The sequence below is a fragment of the Hippoglossus stenolepis genome, chromosome 8, assembly GCF_022539355.2.
Source record: "Hippoglossus stenolepis isolate QCI-W04-F060 chromosome 8, HSTE1.2, whole genome shotgun sequence".
Lineage (NCBI taxonomy): Eukaryota > Metazoa > Chordata > Actinopteri > Pleuronectiformes > Pleuronectidae > Hippoglossus > Hippoglossus stenolepis.
In genome coordinates, this window is record NC_061490.1 from 1,003,437 (window position 1) to 1,017,800 (window position 14,364).

The window sequence follows — 14,364 nt, forward strand, 5'->3', positions numbered from 1 at the left end:
TTCTCTTACTTGATGATGAGACTGTGTATATGATTCGTTTTTATAACACAGGCTAAATCACATTTCTTTATCATATGTGTTAGGTCAAAAGTAACTGTTCTTAGCCAGCGTTTCTGCATTGTTGTCTCCACCCTGACACCTTGTGGTAGACATTTCATTTCATTTTGCACCATGCAGGTACATGACTGTGACTGCTTTGTGTTTTGGAAAGTTCTTTTTTCTGAGGTTTGATTGGTCAATGGCCTCGAGGCTTCTCGATGGAAGTGAGGCTCATTTTATGTTTTGGTGTCATTTCCAAATCAAATCAAAGTTTGATTGCTAGTATTGTTTGTACTGATGCAAATTTGCATTCGTTCAATAAAGTAATGCATGTATTAACATTAGTTATAAACATAGTCAGTCTGAATAAAGGAATCATCAAATTTAAACGTGGCCTTGTATTTGATGAGAGGTGTGTAGGTGTCCACTGTCTTGATATCTGACCTGGTGATGCTCTGCACATCACAGCATCTTACTGTTCATGTAGAAGAGGAGTCACCACGCAGCTGGAGTTCAATGAGCAGCAAACAATACACAGCACACTCCTTTATCTTTTTAACATCACAATGATAGAATGTGTTGTGTGCTATTCGACAAGCAGCTTCAGATCACATATACTCAGACAACTTTCACTTGATAAGGCATCTGAAAGCTAAAGTATGATTAAAAAAATTATAGCTTGATCTACTCGTATATTTTAGGGAAAGCTGCAATTTCCTATTAAATCATAGCCATCAACACATTTTAAGCATGTTTAGATCTAATGATAAAATCATAAGAATAAGAATAAGACCTAAAGGTTTACAATGAAAGACTCCGTGAGCTTTTTGAACTACGTTTCCCATAATGCCCAACTCTGTTTACCTCTTACGTCAACTTTAAGCGACACAATAACCGTCATCAACATAAAAACTGCAACTGCAGTTTGAAGAAAATTGTCAGCACAATGTCCCCTAAAGTTTTGGGTTACTGTAGAACTCTGAATAATATTATATGATGTAACCGAGCTTTTATCGATAACCTCTGCGTCTTCTCTGGTCGTTATTTATCGCCAATACTGCTCTTTCAAATTTAGCGCTATTTGCCCCGCCTGAACAGAGATTCGCCGGCTAGCCTGTTAGCCCACCGTGTTTCTGTTGGCTGTCGCGGAAACACAAAGTAAAGTGCCAATTGTTCTGCTTTCCAAAAGTTTGCACTTGGTTTCTATAAAGCGTTGTAAAATGGAGGTGACGGACATAGGAAACAAAGAAGAGGGGAACGTGTGGCATCGGAAACCAACAGCAGGAAAGAGGTGGGTTTGAAACGTCTGAACGACACAAGATGGGTCTCTTGTTGTATCTGACGCTGAGGGGGGGCAGCTCTGTCTGGACTGTGTTGTGAAAGCATATGATCACTGTGTGGGGAGTTTGTTCACTCACACTTGTTGCACTGCTTGTGCATTCATGGTGACAATTATAATACAGATATACAAAGCTAAAACTCAATATAGATAGACTACTACGCGATAATGTCATATAGTCAAGTCCGATTTATTTATACAGCAACAGGACTTCAGCCACGCAGTCCAATCTAAATTGTGGAGTTTAGATAGAATCCTGATTAAATCAGATATCATCTGTTGTATGGTCTAATATCAAATTACCCTTTGCTGTGTCTCACAATTGCATGGATAAGTAATCAGGTAGTTATTGTTGTGCTGTAACCATTCTGTAACTGTCCAGTTGTACGGCTATTGGTTAATCAATAGCAAGAGAAAATTAAATTCTAACAATTTTTGAGAATTGGAGGAATTGACTTGGCCATATTTAATTACAAAATGCTGATGAGTTGCACTCAACGTAAGTTTGATCATGAGACAAGCTGCTTAAGCGTTTCTGCCACTTTTTTCAGGGTAAATTATAACCACAGAGAGCCACCACAATTAAGTGAAAAGCACTGAGTTTAATTTTCAGTGATGTCTGAATTTCCTTTTCTGTTATTAACATGTGCTGTTTGTCTTCCTCAGTGTTTTAGTGACAGTTGCTCGCACAACTCAGCGGGGCAAGACTGTGCGTTTCCTCCATGTGACCTTTGACATCAAAGGAGATTCCTTTCTGGCTGGAGATCACCACGGAAACATCTATGTCTTTGACATCAGCAGAAACAGGTGATTGACAATCATGCTAATGACGCAAAAAACACCCTTTCATTTCATCTATATAAACATGACAATGATTCATATCACCAGACATTCCCTTAATGTCTCATGGCCACAGGGATCCCGCAAGGCTCAGTGCTGAGGCCCCTTCTCTTTGCAATGTATATAATCTCTTCAGTCGAATTAATCTACTTACTCTCTCCAGCACCATTTCAACATTAAAAAACCTATTCATCTCTCACCCTTACTAAGGTTGTGAGAAATCTTGGTGCGATATTTGATGACCAGCTTTCCTTTTCTGAACATTTTTTATTTTTCTCCCAGTAATGCAACATTGCACTATACAACATAAGAAAAATCCAGCCTTACCTCACTCATAATGCAACCTCATGGTCCAGAATGCAGTGGAGTGGCTGGTCTTCAATCAGCCAAAAAGAGCTGCACATCACTAAGCTGCTCATTGACCTCCACTGGCTACCCAAATTAAAGTCACTGCCTTTCTTCAAAGAACGTTGTTTGCTATTGCCATCCTTGCACACAAGTCAATCACAGTCCAGACTGTTCTGGTTGGTGGTTCCCCAATGGTGGAAACAAACTACTGTACTTATTGCAATCAGAACAGGGACATTTTTGTTTATCGTCAAGAACCCCTTAAGGACTCATCTCCTCTGACAGCACCTCCTCTTCTAACACATCTGACATCCTAAACTAGTTCTTACTGTGTTTTAGTGTTGTCCTTCAGTAGTAAATAACTGGATACACGGATCAGCCAAATGAGTACATGTCAGTGTAAATGGTTTTTCTTTCAACTTAGAGGACACAATCAGTGGTCAGCCATTACCCTGAAACCCAGCATGCTTTCCCATTTATCCACTCCTTTGTTTTGTTTTTTTATTGCTTCTTCTTGGGGTAGATTTCGTCTGGTGCAGAAGACCGGACAGGCCTGCACTGCTCTGGCTTTCAGCCTCCGCAGGACCACAGAGCTACTTGTGGCGCTGGCTGACTACACTATCAAGTGCTTTGACAAGGGTATGATGGACACATACACACAACACATTGTTTCGTTATTTTGATTTTGATATAAGGGATATTTTCTGCTTTTAGGTTTTCAAGTCACAACTTTTATCGTTCATTTTAAATCAAAGTTGCTATTCTTTGTTCTCTGCTGCTCTCTTTCCCCCCCCCCTTCCAATTATATTGGAAATCAGCATTCATGATGCATTCACTTCATCCATTCCACACCACCACAATTAACTGTAAATAAACTTGTTCAATACAATTTACCTCTGTATGTTTGCACAGACACAAAGCAGCTGGTCAGTTGGATGCGAGGTCATGAGGGAGCAGTTTCATCAATCTCTGTCCACAGCTCAGGCCGATATGCCATCACCACGTCCTCAGACACGGCACAGCTCTGGGACCTGGACACCTTCCAGAGGAAGAGGAAGCTGAACATCAGACAGTCTTTTTGCATACAGAAGGTAAATGTGTAGACATACTAAGTGAAAACAATAATTACAAATAGTCAGAGGCAGTGTTTTAACATTAGCCATGGGGGGGGGTTCTGACCACTTTGAGCTGTAGGAGTGCACACAACTGAATCACAGTCTTTTAAAAGTGAGATATCAATATGCTCAGCAATAGTGTTGCCTGATACAAAAGGCTTGTAAAATATATACAATAAATAAACAGTGTCCTACCTAGTGTAGAAGTAAACAAGATTTGGCGATATACAACTACAATTATAATGAATTGAATTGAACTATCATCTCAAGCGATAGCTTTGCTGTTATGTCAACCTCAATGTGAAGAACCCCAAGTGATGGAACGAGTTCCAAATTCTCCTCATTGTAGATAAACTTCTCTCAGAAGTGGCAGAACCAACAGGCAGTCAGTGCCTTTTGAAGATGCTCACGTTTAACAAGATCCATCTCTGCTCCAACAAGGAGAGGGGGAACTTTCAGTTACTTTACCTGAATCCTTTATCGTGTTGGCATCCGATCTTGATGGTGGATCATGATCGTGGTGGCAGCTGACCATAGACTATGATTGCAGCAGGACTGCCTGATATATAGTATTTCTCCTCAGATACTCGACCATTACTGACAATAATCCATCAATTCATTGACCTTCAGTTATGCTTCAATGCTGCTAAAACCTTTATCTTGATGTTCTCCTTTACACTTGACATCTATTGCACTTCTGTCCGTCCTGGGAGAGGGATCCTCACATGTGGCTCTCTCTGAGGTTTCTACGTTTTTTCCCCCTGTTAAAAGGGTTTTTAGTAGATTTTCCTTACTCTTGTTGAGGGTTAAGGGCAGAGGATGTCACACCCTGTTAAAGCCCTATGAGACAAACTGTGATTTGTGAATATGGGCTATACAAATACAATTTGATTGATTGATTGATTTACGAATTTTCATGTAAGGCATTCAACTCCATTTTTGCCCAAGCCCATGCATGGGCTGCTAAACTCCAGAAGTCTCACTCTGTGACATTTGTGTGCCACTCAGTTTCTCTGTGGCCCAAAATTGTCGAAAAAGGTGGGTGGATACAAACATCCCCACACATTGCTGCACACACCTGCCTGTCTCTGAGATATGAAGTGAACTTTTTTCAAGTAAATTTCAAGTAAAGCTTGAGTCACGTTCAATAATTGTTGAACCTTTACTTGAAATTCTACATTTTAGAAATGTTCATCATTGCTCATTTTATAACAGAAAGATAGCTAGCTAAATCACTGAATGCACAAAAACAAGTAAACTCATATCTAATGTTGCCCATCACAGCATATTATCACATGGTGCAATGCTCCTTTTGCCTTTCCTCAAACTCTGCGTATAAAAATAGTAGTTTGATCAATTGATGAAGGTTGTCATTCATCTGAGGAAGTCTGTCAAAGTAAATTAACCTTGTAAATTAATGGTTTAAATGAATTGTCCTTTTCATTGTTGTTATGGTAATAGAATGCTGTTCTTTGTGTTGTAGGTGTTTTTTCTGCCTGACAGTAACACCATACTCAGCTGTTTCAGTGATGACTCCATCTTTGCTTGGGAGAGTGACACACTGTTGTGCAAATACCAGCTCCCTGTTCCTGACTGTGGCCCCCAAATCTCCTACAAGGCTTTTGCTGTCACACGGTGGGTCTCTCACCTCACAACCAGTGAGCTCTTTGCTGTATTTTTCTGACTACATAACACTACACTTCATAAGCAAACTAAAAGTTAGCGTAAATAGGGATCAGAAGGGATCACCAAACAATGACTTTTTTGACAGTGATGGAAAGAGACTTGTAGCAGGTGGGCGCTCCAACCTGCTGCACCTGTGGTGTCTGGACAGCAAACAGCTGGTCAGGGTGATACAGATGCCCACGCAGGTCCGAACAGTCAGACAGCTGGAATTTCTACCAGACAGCTTTGACAGAGGAGCCAGCCAGGTACACAGAAAACATGACCAGTAAACTTCACTTCCTCTCTCATCTCCTCTGTTCTTCTGCTATGGGGTCTCAAACATTTGTATCAGTTTCAGAAATATTTGACATTATTCTCCTGTAAGAGATTCTGTTTGTGTGTCTGTGGGTGAGCCTGTAGTCTGTTTATATGTGTCATGCGTTCGTGGCTTTTTTTCCCATCTGTGTAGACAATAGGTGTATTGAGCCAGGATGGTGTAATGCGTTTCATCAACATTCAAACCTGCAAGCTGCTTTTCCACATGGGTTCCCATGACAATGCCATTACCACAGTGGCAGTCAGCCCCAACGGAAGACATGTTGCGGCCATCATGGATAATGGCAGCATCAATATCTACAATGTCCAGAGTCTCACACAGGAATTAAACAAGGTGAGAGGCAGTTGTGACAACAGTGCAATGATCTACAAGAGTTTTCTGATATGTTGCTGATAATTAAGTGTTCATTTTTTCATGGTGTGTGCGTTTTTCTCTGGCCCTCACCCAGCCTCCTCCCTCCAGGGTGGCAGTAGTTTCAGATGGTGATGCTCACCAGGAATTGTCAAAGGTCACAGTCAGGTCAGAGGTTGTTCAAAGACCAGTCATGAGCTCAGGTAGGACACGGGTGAAGATACTTAGACCTCCTGCTGTGCCTACTGATGATAAAGAGGTATGAGATCATACAGATATGTACTTACGTGTCCCAACACATTGGTTTTCTTTTGTAAGTGTTTTTTATTTTGAAGTGTGTTTTTTCACTGCATATTTTGTCATTTTCTCAATTTTCTTTATGGAAGGCAATGTTTTGTTTCAACATTAAGATCTTCACTTAACAAACAAAGCACCCCCCTCTCTGACCAGGTGTAGTGACTGTATCATTCTTTGAACAGAATGAACTACCAGCTGGTCTGAATAAGAGGAGACTGGTGGCTCTGCTTAAGGCCTTTGGAGAATATCCTGCTAAATATAGGTAAATGTAGGATTAAATTGTGTCTGTTGACCAAAAAATGCATACCAGTCAAGTTTTAAGAGTTTTTCGTATACTTTATGTATTTTAAAGATTTCTATGGTGTGTGTGTGTGTGTGTGTGTGTGTGTGTGTGTGTGTGTGTGTGTGTGTGTGTGTGTGTTGCAGGATGTTTGTGTGGCGGTCTTTGCTGTGTCTCCCAGAGAACCATGCAGCATACAGCAGTCTGACTGATAAAGGCCTGCATTCAGCCTACCTCACCCTGCACGATAAATACCCCATCAAAAGTCACAAGTTACAGAGAGGACTTCAGAGGTACTCTTTCTCTCCTTCACACACACAGACACATGTTTGTACCTCTATCTTAGTGAGGACACTCATTGACATAATATATTCCCCAGCCCCTTACCCTAACCTTAACTATCACAACTTAATGCCTAACCCTAAAACCAAAGTACAGACTGGTCAAAATGACCTCATCCAAAAATGTACTAGGATCTATGCTTCAAATGGTCCTCACAAAGTACAGGAACACACAGTAATGAGGGAGAGAGGAACAGTAAAGATTAAACGTGTTTTAACCATCACTCCCAAATGCCTGAATGCCTAACTCTAACCTAAACCTGCTATATATAGAGAGTTGAACCTTTAATTGTAGAAGTTTTTCACTATTTAGATTTTCCAATATTTTTTAGACCTAATTTGCCTCTACTTCGCAGGGTTTTGTCTGCCTTAGCTCACTGGGCAGCCATCTTTGGAGAGGTGGAGTACCTTCCCCTGGTGGCATTCCCCTTTGTGAAGCTCTTCCAGAACAACCCAATGCTCTGCTTCGAGGTGGTGGCAACTCTCATTGGTACTTGTCATTTTAGATTCTGTTGCTTTAAACAGAATTTTTTGAAATTCTGAACTACAGTTTTCATTGTTGTTTATGAGGTCACCGAATGTCATGTGGCAATGTTAAGTTATTGTCAGTTTATTAAACATGCTAGTTGGAGTTTTGTTTACTCAGCGATGTTTTGCAGTGAACTGGTGCCAGCACTGGTTCGAGTACTTCCCTAACCCTCCTCTGAACATCCTGAACATGGCGGAGAACGTACTGGCTCATCATGACAAGGAGCTGCTACAACACCTGGTGGACTGTGGCATTACTTCCCAGGTATCTTAAAGACACAGCTACATGCAGGTGGAATAGAAAGGTGGACGAGAGGTCAGATAGACATCTATGTGACTACATCTCTGACTGGTTAATTTTAAACACATTATTTTGTATCTTTGTGTCTCCCCCAGCTTTATGTGTGGCCCCTGATGGAGACCCTGTTCTCAGAGGTTTTGACTCGAGAGGAGTGGCTCAGACTCTTTGACAACGTTTTCTCCAACCATCCGTCATTCCTGATCATGGCCTGTGTGGCCTACATCACCTGCTGCCGTGAGCCACTGCTTCTCTGCTCCCAGAAACAGGATTTTTCGGTAACAACTCTCCCATCTCTCTTTTCTGCTTCTTTCTTCTGAAAATAAGGGTTTCCCAACGTCACTCAACAAAATATTTGGTTTCTCCTCCTCCATTAAAATTTCCCTCATCTCTCCTGTTTACCTCTTTATCAGTATTTTTTTCACCATCGAAACAATCTGGATGTGGGAGCCATGATAAGGGAGGCCTACCGGCTGCTGAGTAGCACGCCTGCAGACATCCATCCCAGGACTCTGCTGTCTGATTTCGCACCACTGACCAAAGGCCAGTACCCCGTGTTCAACCACTACCCAGAATTCATAGTGGAATATCAGAGCCAGGAGAGGGAGAAGATACGATTGCAGGAGATGGAGTATCTCGGTGAAAGGTGAGATAAATGAGAATGAGGTGATAATTTATGATTTTTATTTATTTAACTTAAGCTCATGTTGGATAATAACATTTAAAGTGAATGCTATGCAAAGATGCATCACATGTTAGTGTATATGTGTTGTTTAAACAGGCAGGAGGTGTCAGCGCTTCGGGCAGATTTCGTTCGTCGTCAAGCTGAAGAGGAGGCATATTACACTCAACAGGTTGATTGGTTGTGCAGCTTTTCAAAATTCACTAAAAGTAGATTTTACTGTAGTGTAGGTTGTTGGCTTGCTCATACAGTGTATCTGTATATGAAACACAGGCTTTGCACGGAAAGTAAGTAAACTGAATCAAGGTACGTGATTGGTTTGAACACAGGAGCTGCTACAAAAGGCGGAGGAACAGCGCAGAAACAACCTGGCACAAGAAGAGGAAAAACTAACACAGCAGAAGGCAAAGTAAAAGCACAAGACACAGACAATTCTATAGTTTAGTTATGAGAAACAAAACGATGTTGATGTTTTGAAATTGGTTGTTGAAACTTCTCTGTCCTCTGTAGGTTGGCAGCCATGAAGAGAGAGCTGAAGGTGAAGGAGTTACAGCTGCTGGACACATCTAGAAGACGCTTCCTCAAACACCAGCAGGACCTGAGAGCCTCACAGATACAAAGACTAGACCAGGAGATCAGAAGAAAGGTAAACACAGTGTTCTGTGGTCAAAAAAACAACATGTAGTTTATATATTTATATGCCTCTGCGCCAACAACAGCCAGTAGCGGAGGTGTTTTGGGGTTGTCCCTCTGTCCATATGTCCTCTGATTGTCGTGAACCCAATATCTCAAGAACACCTTGAGGGAATTTCTTTTGGGAATTTGGTGGTCGTGGGTCCAGGTCACCGTAACCATACCAAAACTGTAGGGTTTAAAATTGACAGCATTTCATTATATGAGCTCCCAAACTCACCAGCGAATCATAACTGTAATAAATGTTGTCAGTTTATTCTTTATCCTCAACATAGTTTTTGTAGTTTGGAAGTTTCTGCTAAAAACTACTCACTGGATGGATCATGTTATTTACTGCTGGCACAAGTTGAACACTGTTACCCTGCCTGTGTCTATGATCACCCTCTGTGACTTGATGCTACCTCATTTTAACTTTAATTTGGTCTATAAATAAGTGATCACATTCAAAATAAATGTCAGCTAATAATCAGCTGTTTCCTACTAAGGATACAAACACTAACATCCATGTTCTGCCACAGATGGATCTCCGAGAGCAAGAATCAGCTGCAGCAGTCCAGGATCTGGAGATAAGGCAGATGGAGCTAGAGGCTCAGAGGAAAAGACTTGAACAGGTGATGAATGCCTCGTTTTTAAACTCTTCTCTATTTTGTGGCTTGTATTTACTTTTGTTCCTCAATAATATCTTTTATCAACCAAGAAACCTATTTGCAATTGTAATACCATAAAATGTAATAAGTTATAGCTGCTTTCCTCCTAGATATAGAACAAATGAAATAGTGTAACAGTAGTAACCGGTCAGCCAGTAAGGCTTAGGATGTTAAGTTGCGGCTGTTAACTTGATGTAATAGGCACTGAGATTATTGCAGTGACTTTTAGTTGAAAATTTGACCGTGTTCGTTTAAAAACCTATTTTTCCATGACCATTTGCCCTCAGCACCTGCTGAAGGAGCAGGGGCGCATGGGACGGGAAGTGGAAGAGGAGGTGGAGATAAGAATGAGGAAGGCAGACAGAGAGGAGGAGAGCCTTGCAGAGCTGCTGCATTGCCCTGAGACAAACATGCAGGTGAATGACAATTTCCAGTATGTATATATACATATACGTATATATACAAGTATATATTTTTTTAAATATATATATATATATATATATATATATATATATATATATATATATATCTCAATACCACATCTGGTTTTACAAGAAAGCCTCACAATCATATTGTAGTATCCATGATCTCCTCCTCTATGCTTGCAGATCCTGGAGGAATCCCTGGCAGAGGCATGCCAGCTGGGCCTGGAGTCAGACTGGCAGAGAGACATAGCGGACCGGCTGCAGCAGGTCAACGCTGAGAAGGAGAGGAAGAGGGAGAGTTTGGCAGAGCTTCACAGGCAAACCCTGGCAGAGGAGGAGAGACTGGCTGACACCATGAGAGATGTGGCAGGAAGGAAGGTGAGAACAACAAGAGTATGTTTAGCCGTTTACAGACATGAGACTGGAAAAGATTGGATGATGTTGGCCAGCAGCTTACAGTCCCATCACATATTGTCACTACCACCCTGATACCAGACCTGGTACCCTGGTCCAACACCCTGTGCATCATTTAGTCTGTAGTATTGACAGTACCCTGGGAGGATGCTGTTGATGAAGCGAATGAGAAGAAAAGGCTGCTGTATGCAGATATGGCATTTGAGGCAAAACAACATGGCTGAAGGGGAATAGTTTGCCTTGTGGAGATTGGCTGCAGGGGTTTCATTGAAACATCCACCATCAGGTTGCTCAAAGATCTGGGGATCCATGGACAAGTCCTGCACCAGACCATAAAAGAAACATCACACACTGCAGAACACTGTAGCCAATGGCTCTGGATCAGGAGGACAGATCCCAACTGGGCCCCAAAAGGCTAGGGACATGCACCCAGGTCTGATCAACCTGTGGTGGGCCTGCCTTAGAAGAGGGTGTCTTGTGATTAAAGGCGGAAACAACTGATGACACTAAGGCACACAGCTGAAGACATGTCCCTAATATCTGCTGGTGGTCACTAACATCAGATAACATCTACTGGCGGTAGGCATTAATAAGTGCGGCAGAACGTACAAGGGATATTCTCCATATTGTCCAATGTTCTAAAATGGGACAGTGTTTAGTTAAAAAAAGGCATAGAGGTAATGGTGTCTGATCTACTGAGTGTGATTTTGGTTTGTGGTATTTTATTTCCGCTTCTGACACTACAAAATATAACGGTTTGAGTCTGGTGCAGCGCTGTCTTTCGATTTTCGTTAAATCACCCCTGGCTTCTTAAATGTTTTTTTCAGTTTCTGTGTTTTCTGTGTGTGCACACAGCACTGTAGTCTCATACCCTTTTATGGGCATTGGTGGGGCATTTACCTATGCTAATTAGAAAAAAATGGCATTCGCTTTTAACTTTGGAACTCGTGGCATTCATCAATATAAGAACACATGTGCGAACAATTCTGCAATTTTAGAACTTTAGAATAGTTTTCGTAGGAAACTACTTGAGAACAAATTTTTAAAAATACTTAAAAAGTCTTTATGTGGCTCACATATCTCGAGAACAGTTCATCTTATCAGCTTCACACTTGGCATGTTATGATCAATATTAATAAACTTAAACAATAATAAATAGAGGACATACACTCTGTAGCAGCAGCAGCTGGGACTCATCCACGTAAGTGACATTGTCGACCGCGACAACAAGTGTGTTCATGACACGCATACATGTTCTGCGTACTGAGATGAGCTTGACAGAACTTTGAATAAACAGCTCGTTGTGCTGTAGCTGTGGTGCAGCTTCAGGTTTCTGTGGACTAAGTCCAGCAGCAGGTCTTTACTGGCCACAGCTCAATTACTGCAGGTGACTTACATCTCATATTATGAAGACCTTGGAAAGGCTTTTTCTCGATCACCTTCGGCTTGACCCACTGCAGTTTGCCTACCAGGAGAAAGTGGTTGTGGAAGACGCCATCCTCTTTCTGCTACACAGGGCTGACTCTCACCTGGACAAGGGGAGACTCAGGGACAGACAGGGAGGAGAGTACAGGAGTCTGGTGGCCACATCTGCAGCCAGTTTGTAAATACCTCGGACTGCAGCTGGATGATAGACTGGACTCGTCAGTGAACACAGACACCCTCCACAGAAACGGAACAAGGAGGAGGCTGGGGTCCTTTGTTTTACCAGTCAGTTGTTGCAAGCCCCTTCTTTTATGCTGTGGTGTAAGAATAGAAGCATGAAGAATAGAAATACTATGAGGCTGGACAGACTGGTGGGGATAGCTGGCTCTGTGGTGGGAACGGAGCTGGAATCCCTCATATCAGTGGCAGAAAGAAGACCAGAAACAAACTGCTGGACATTACTCACCACCCCCTGCACAGCACACTGACTGGGCAGAGGAGCACAGTGGCAGAAACTCACTCACTCACTCACAGTTACAGACAGAAAGCTGCAACCAGCATCACCACAGGCCAATCAAACAGCACTTTCTAAGCATACAGGTTTAGAACAGGCACTGCCCTAGTTAATTATGAATTATCACTGAAGACAAACTGTGGGATAATAGAACCACAGCACTGGCCTAAGTTCATTGTCTACTGTTATTCATTTAGACAGTATTTGTTCTTTTGCAGTGGGATGAAGTGATGAGTGCAAGAGCCCAGTTACAGGAGCAGCGACAGGCCTGGTCTTCAGCAGACGCAGGTATTAACACACATACAGTATGCACACACACGTGTTGATTGTGGCTGGTGAGTTGAAATTTGGACGTAGTATGACAGTGTTTGCTTTGTATCAGAGGACCAGAGACATACGAGGACGAGGTCACCAGGTTTTATCAGAGGACTTCCACTTAGACCCAGCACCACCGCTGCTGTTCATGTTGAAATCAACGGAGCTGGTCAGGCCCTCAAACTCAACACTGCCACCACTGCAAGACAGGCAGGAACTGACATGGTGTGTCTGAACAGCAACTCACCTTCAGAGAGCACTTCTACCAACTGTAAGTCACTATATATATGTTCTTGTTTTTAAAGGCTACAGTAATGTATTTTATAATTGTGATTTTTGTCATATTATTGTGTTTTCCTGGTGCAATCGCAGCAAGATAATGGTCAGTTTCAGAGACCACAAAATCAATGTAGCAAGATATATTAATCAGTCACCATAGATTAAAACAGCAAAAGAGATCTCCTTTTACTTTTTTGAGAAAGTGAAATTAAATTAAATTAAATTAAAAAAAATATATGCTTTTTCATTCAGAATGTGAATAAAATGACTGTTATTATTTTGACATATTTTTTGTATCAGTTAATCATATTCCAGTTTGTCCTTATCTCTCTCTCTCTACTCTGTAAGTCTCCTTAGACAGAGGCCGGGCCCAGTTGGACAGCAGTGAGAGAGAACTGCTAAAGGAAATCAGAGACCTGAGACAGAAGCTAGCGGCCAGAGTCAGAGAGGGCAGCTCTGCCGCTTCACAGTCTGTCCACACACTGTCCTCTGTCTCCCAGTGACTACAAAATGCTCTGCGTCTTTATTGTGCCTGAAAAACATATTCTCATTTCAAGCGAGCTGGCAATACAGAAACAGTGAATCGAGCTCTGACTTTATTATCACACCACCTTCTATTTAATGTTATATTACATACATTCAGGGTTTTCATTTAAACATTGATTTACATGGATATTGACACACAGTTTTGTCTATTACATTTTAGTTTATATGTGCTGGTGCTCCATTTTGGATTTGAATAAAATGTTTTCATATCATTTGTCTTATTTAAAATCTGTTTTTATCTCTGTCTCATTGTAAATTTTAAGGTAATACATTAATTGCTTCTTTTGTTTTGTCCTTAATTGTTAGTAAGCAACAGTAGAGTGTAGCCCCGAGGATTTGTAATGCAGCTCTTGATAACCCGACAGTTCTGCCTTTGCTCACCGTCCCTAGTGAAAACACCTACATTGTCATACTAATTCATGGCTGAGTCTCAGCAGTGGCCTCTTCCAAATCCATTTGAGCTGTTTCTTGACCAGTAATGCGAGTGCTGCAGCTTTGCGCTCATTGAAGGAGGCAGGGTCTAATGTTACCTGCCCACTGCGAAGTCCCCTCTCATTAATGATTAATTAAATACGATGTTGACATATAAAGTAATGCATTGTGAAAATGTAGTGGAGAAGGGATTGCAGATATTTGCTGATATATG

General features: G+C 41.6%; 1 protein-coding gene across 1 annotated transcript; it reads left to right on the top strand.

The window, feature by feature from the left end:
* Positions 1–936: 936 nt before the first annotated feature.
* tbc1d31 (TBC1 domain family, member 31) lies at positions 937–13,930 on the top strand. The gene is made up of 23 exons (XM_035164866.2): positions 937–1,330; positions 2,045–2,185; positions 3,090–3,205; positions 3,479–3,657; positions 5,165–5,316; positions 5,453–5,612; positions 5,816–6,016; positions 6,132–6,293; positions 6,514–6,593; positions 6,758–6,904; positions 7,309–7,442; positions 7,612–7,745; positions 7,877–8,056; positions 8,192–8,424; positions 8,560–8,632; positions 8,790–8,869; positions 8,971–9,106; positions 9,672–9,764; positions 10,088–10,216; positions 10,409–10,603; positions 12,797–12,866; positions 12,961–13,164; positions 13,521–13,930. Exons 1-23 carry the CDS (start codon positions 1,260–1,262, stop codon positions 13,673–13,675), a joined length of 3,225 nt encoding a protein of 1,074 aa, XP_035020757.2. The 5' UTR covers positions 937–1,259; the 3' UTR covers positions 13,676–13,930.
* The last annotated feature ends 434 nt before the right edge of the window (positions 13,931–14,364 follow it).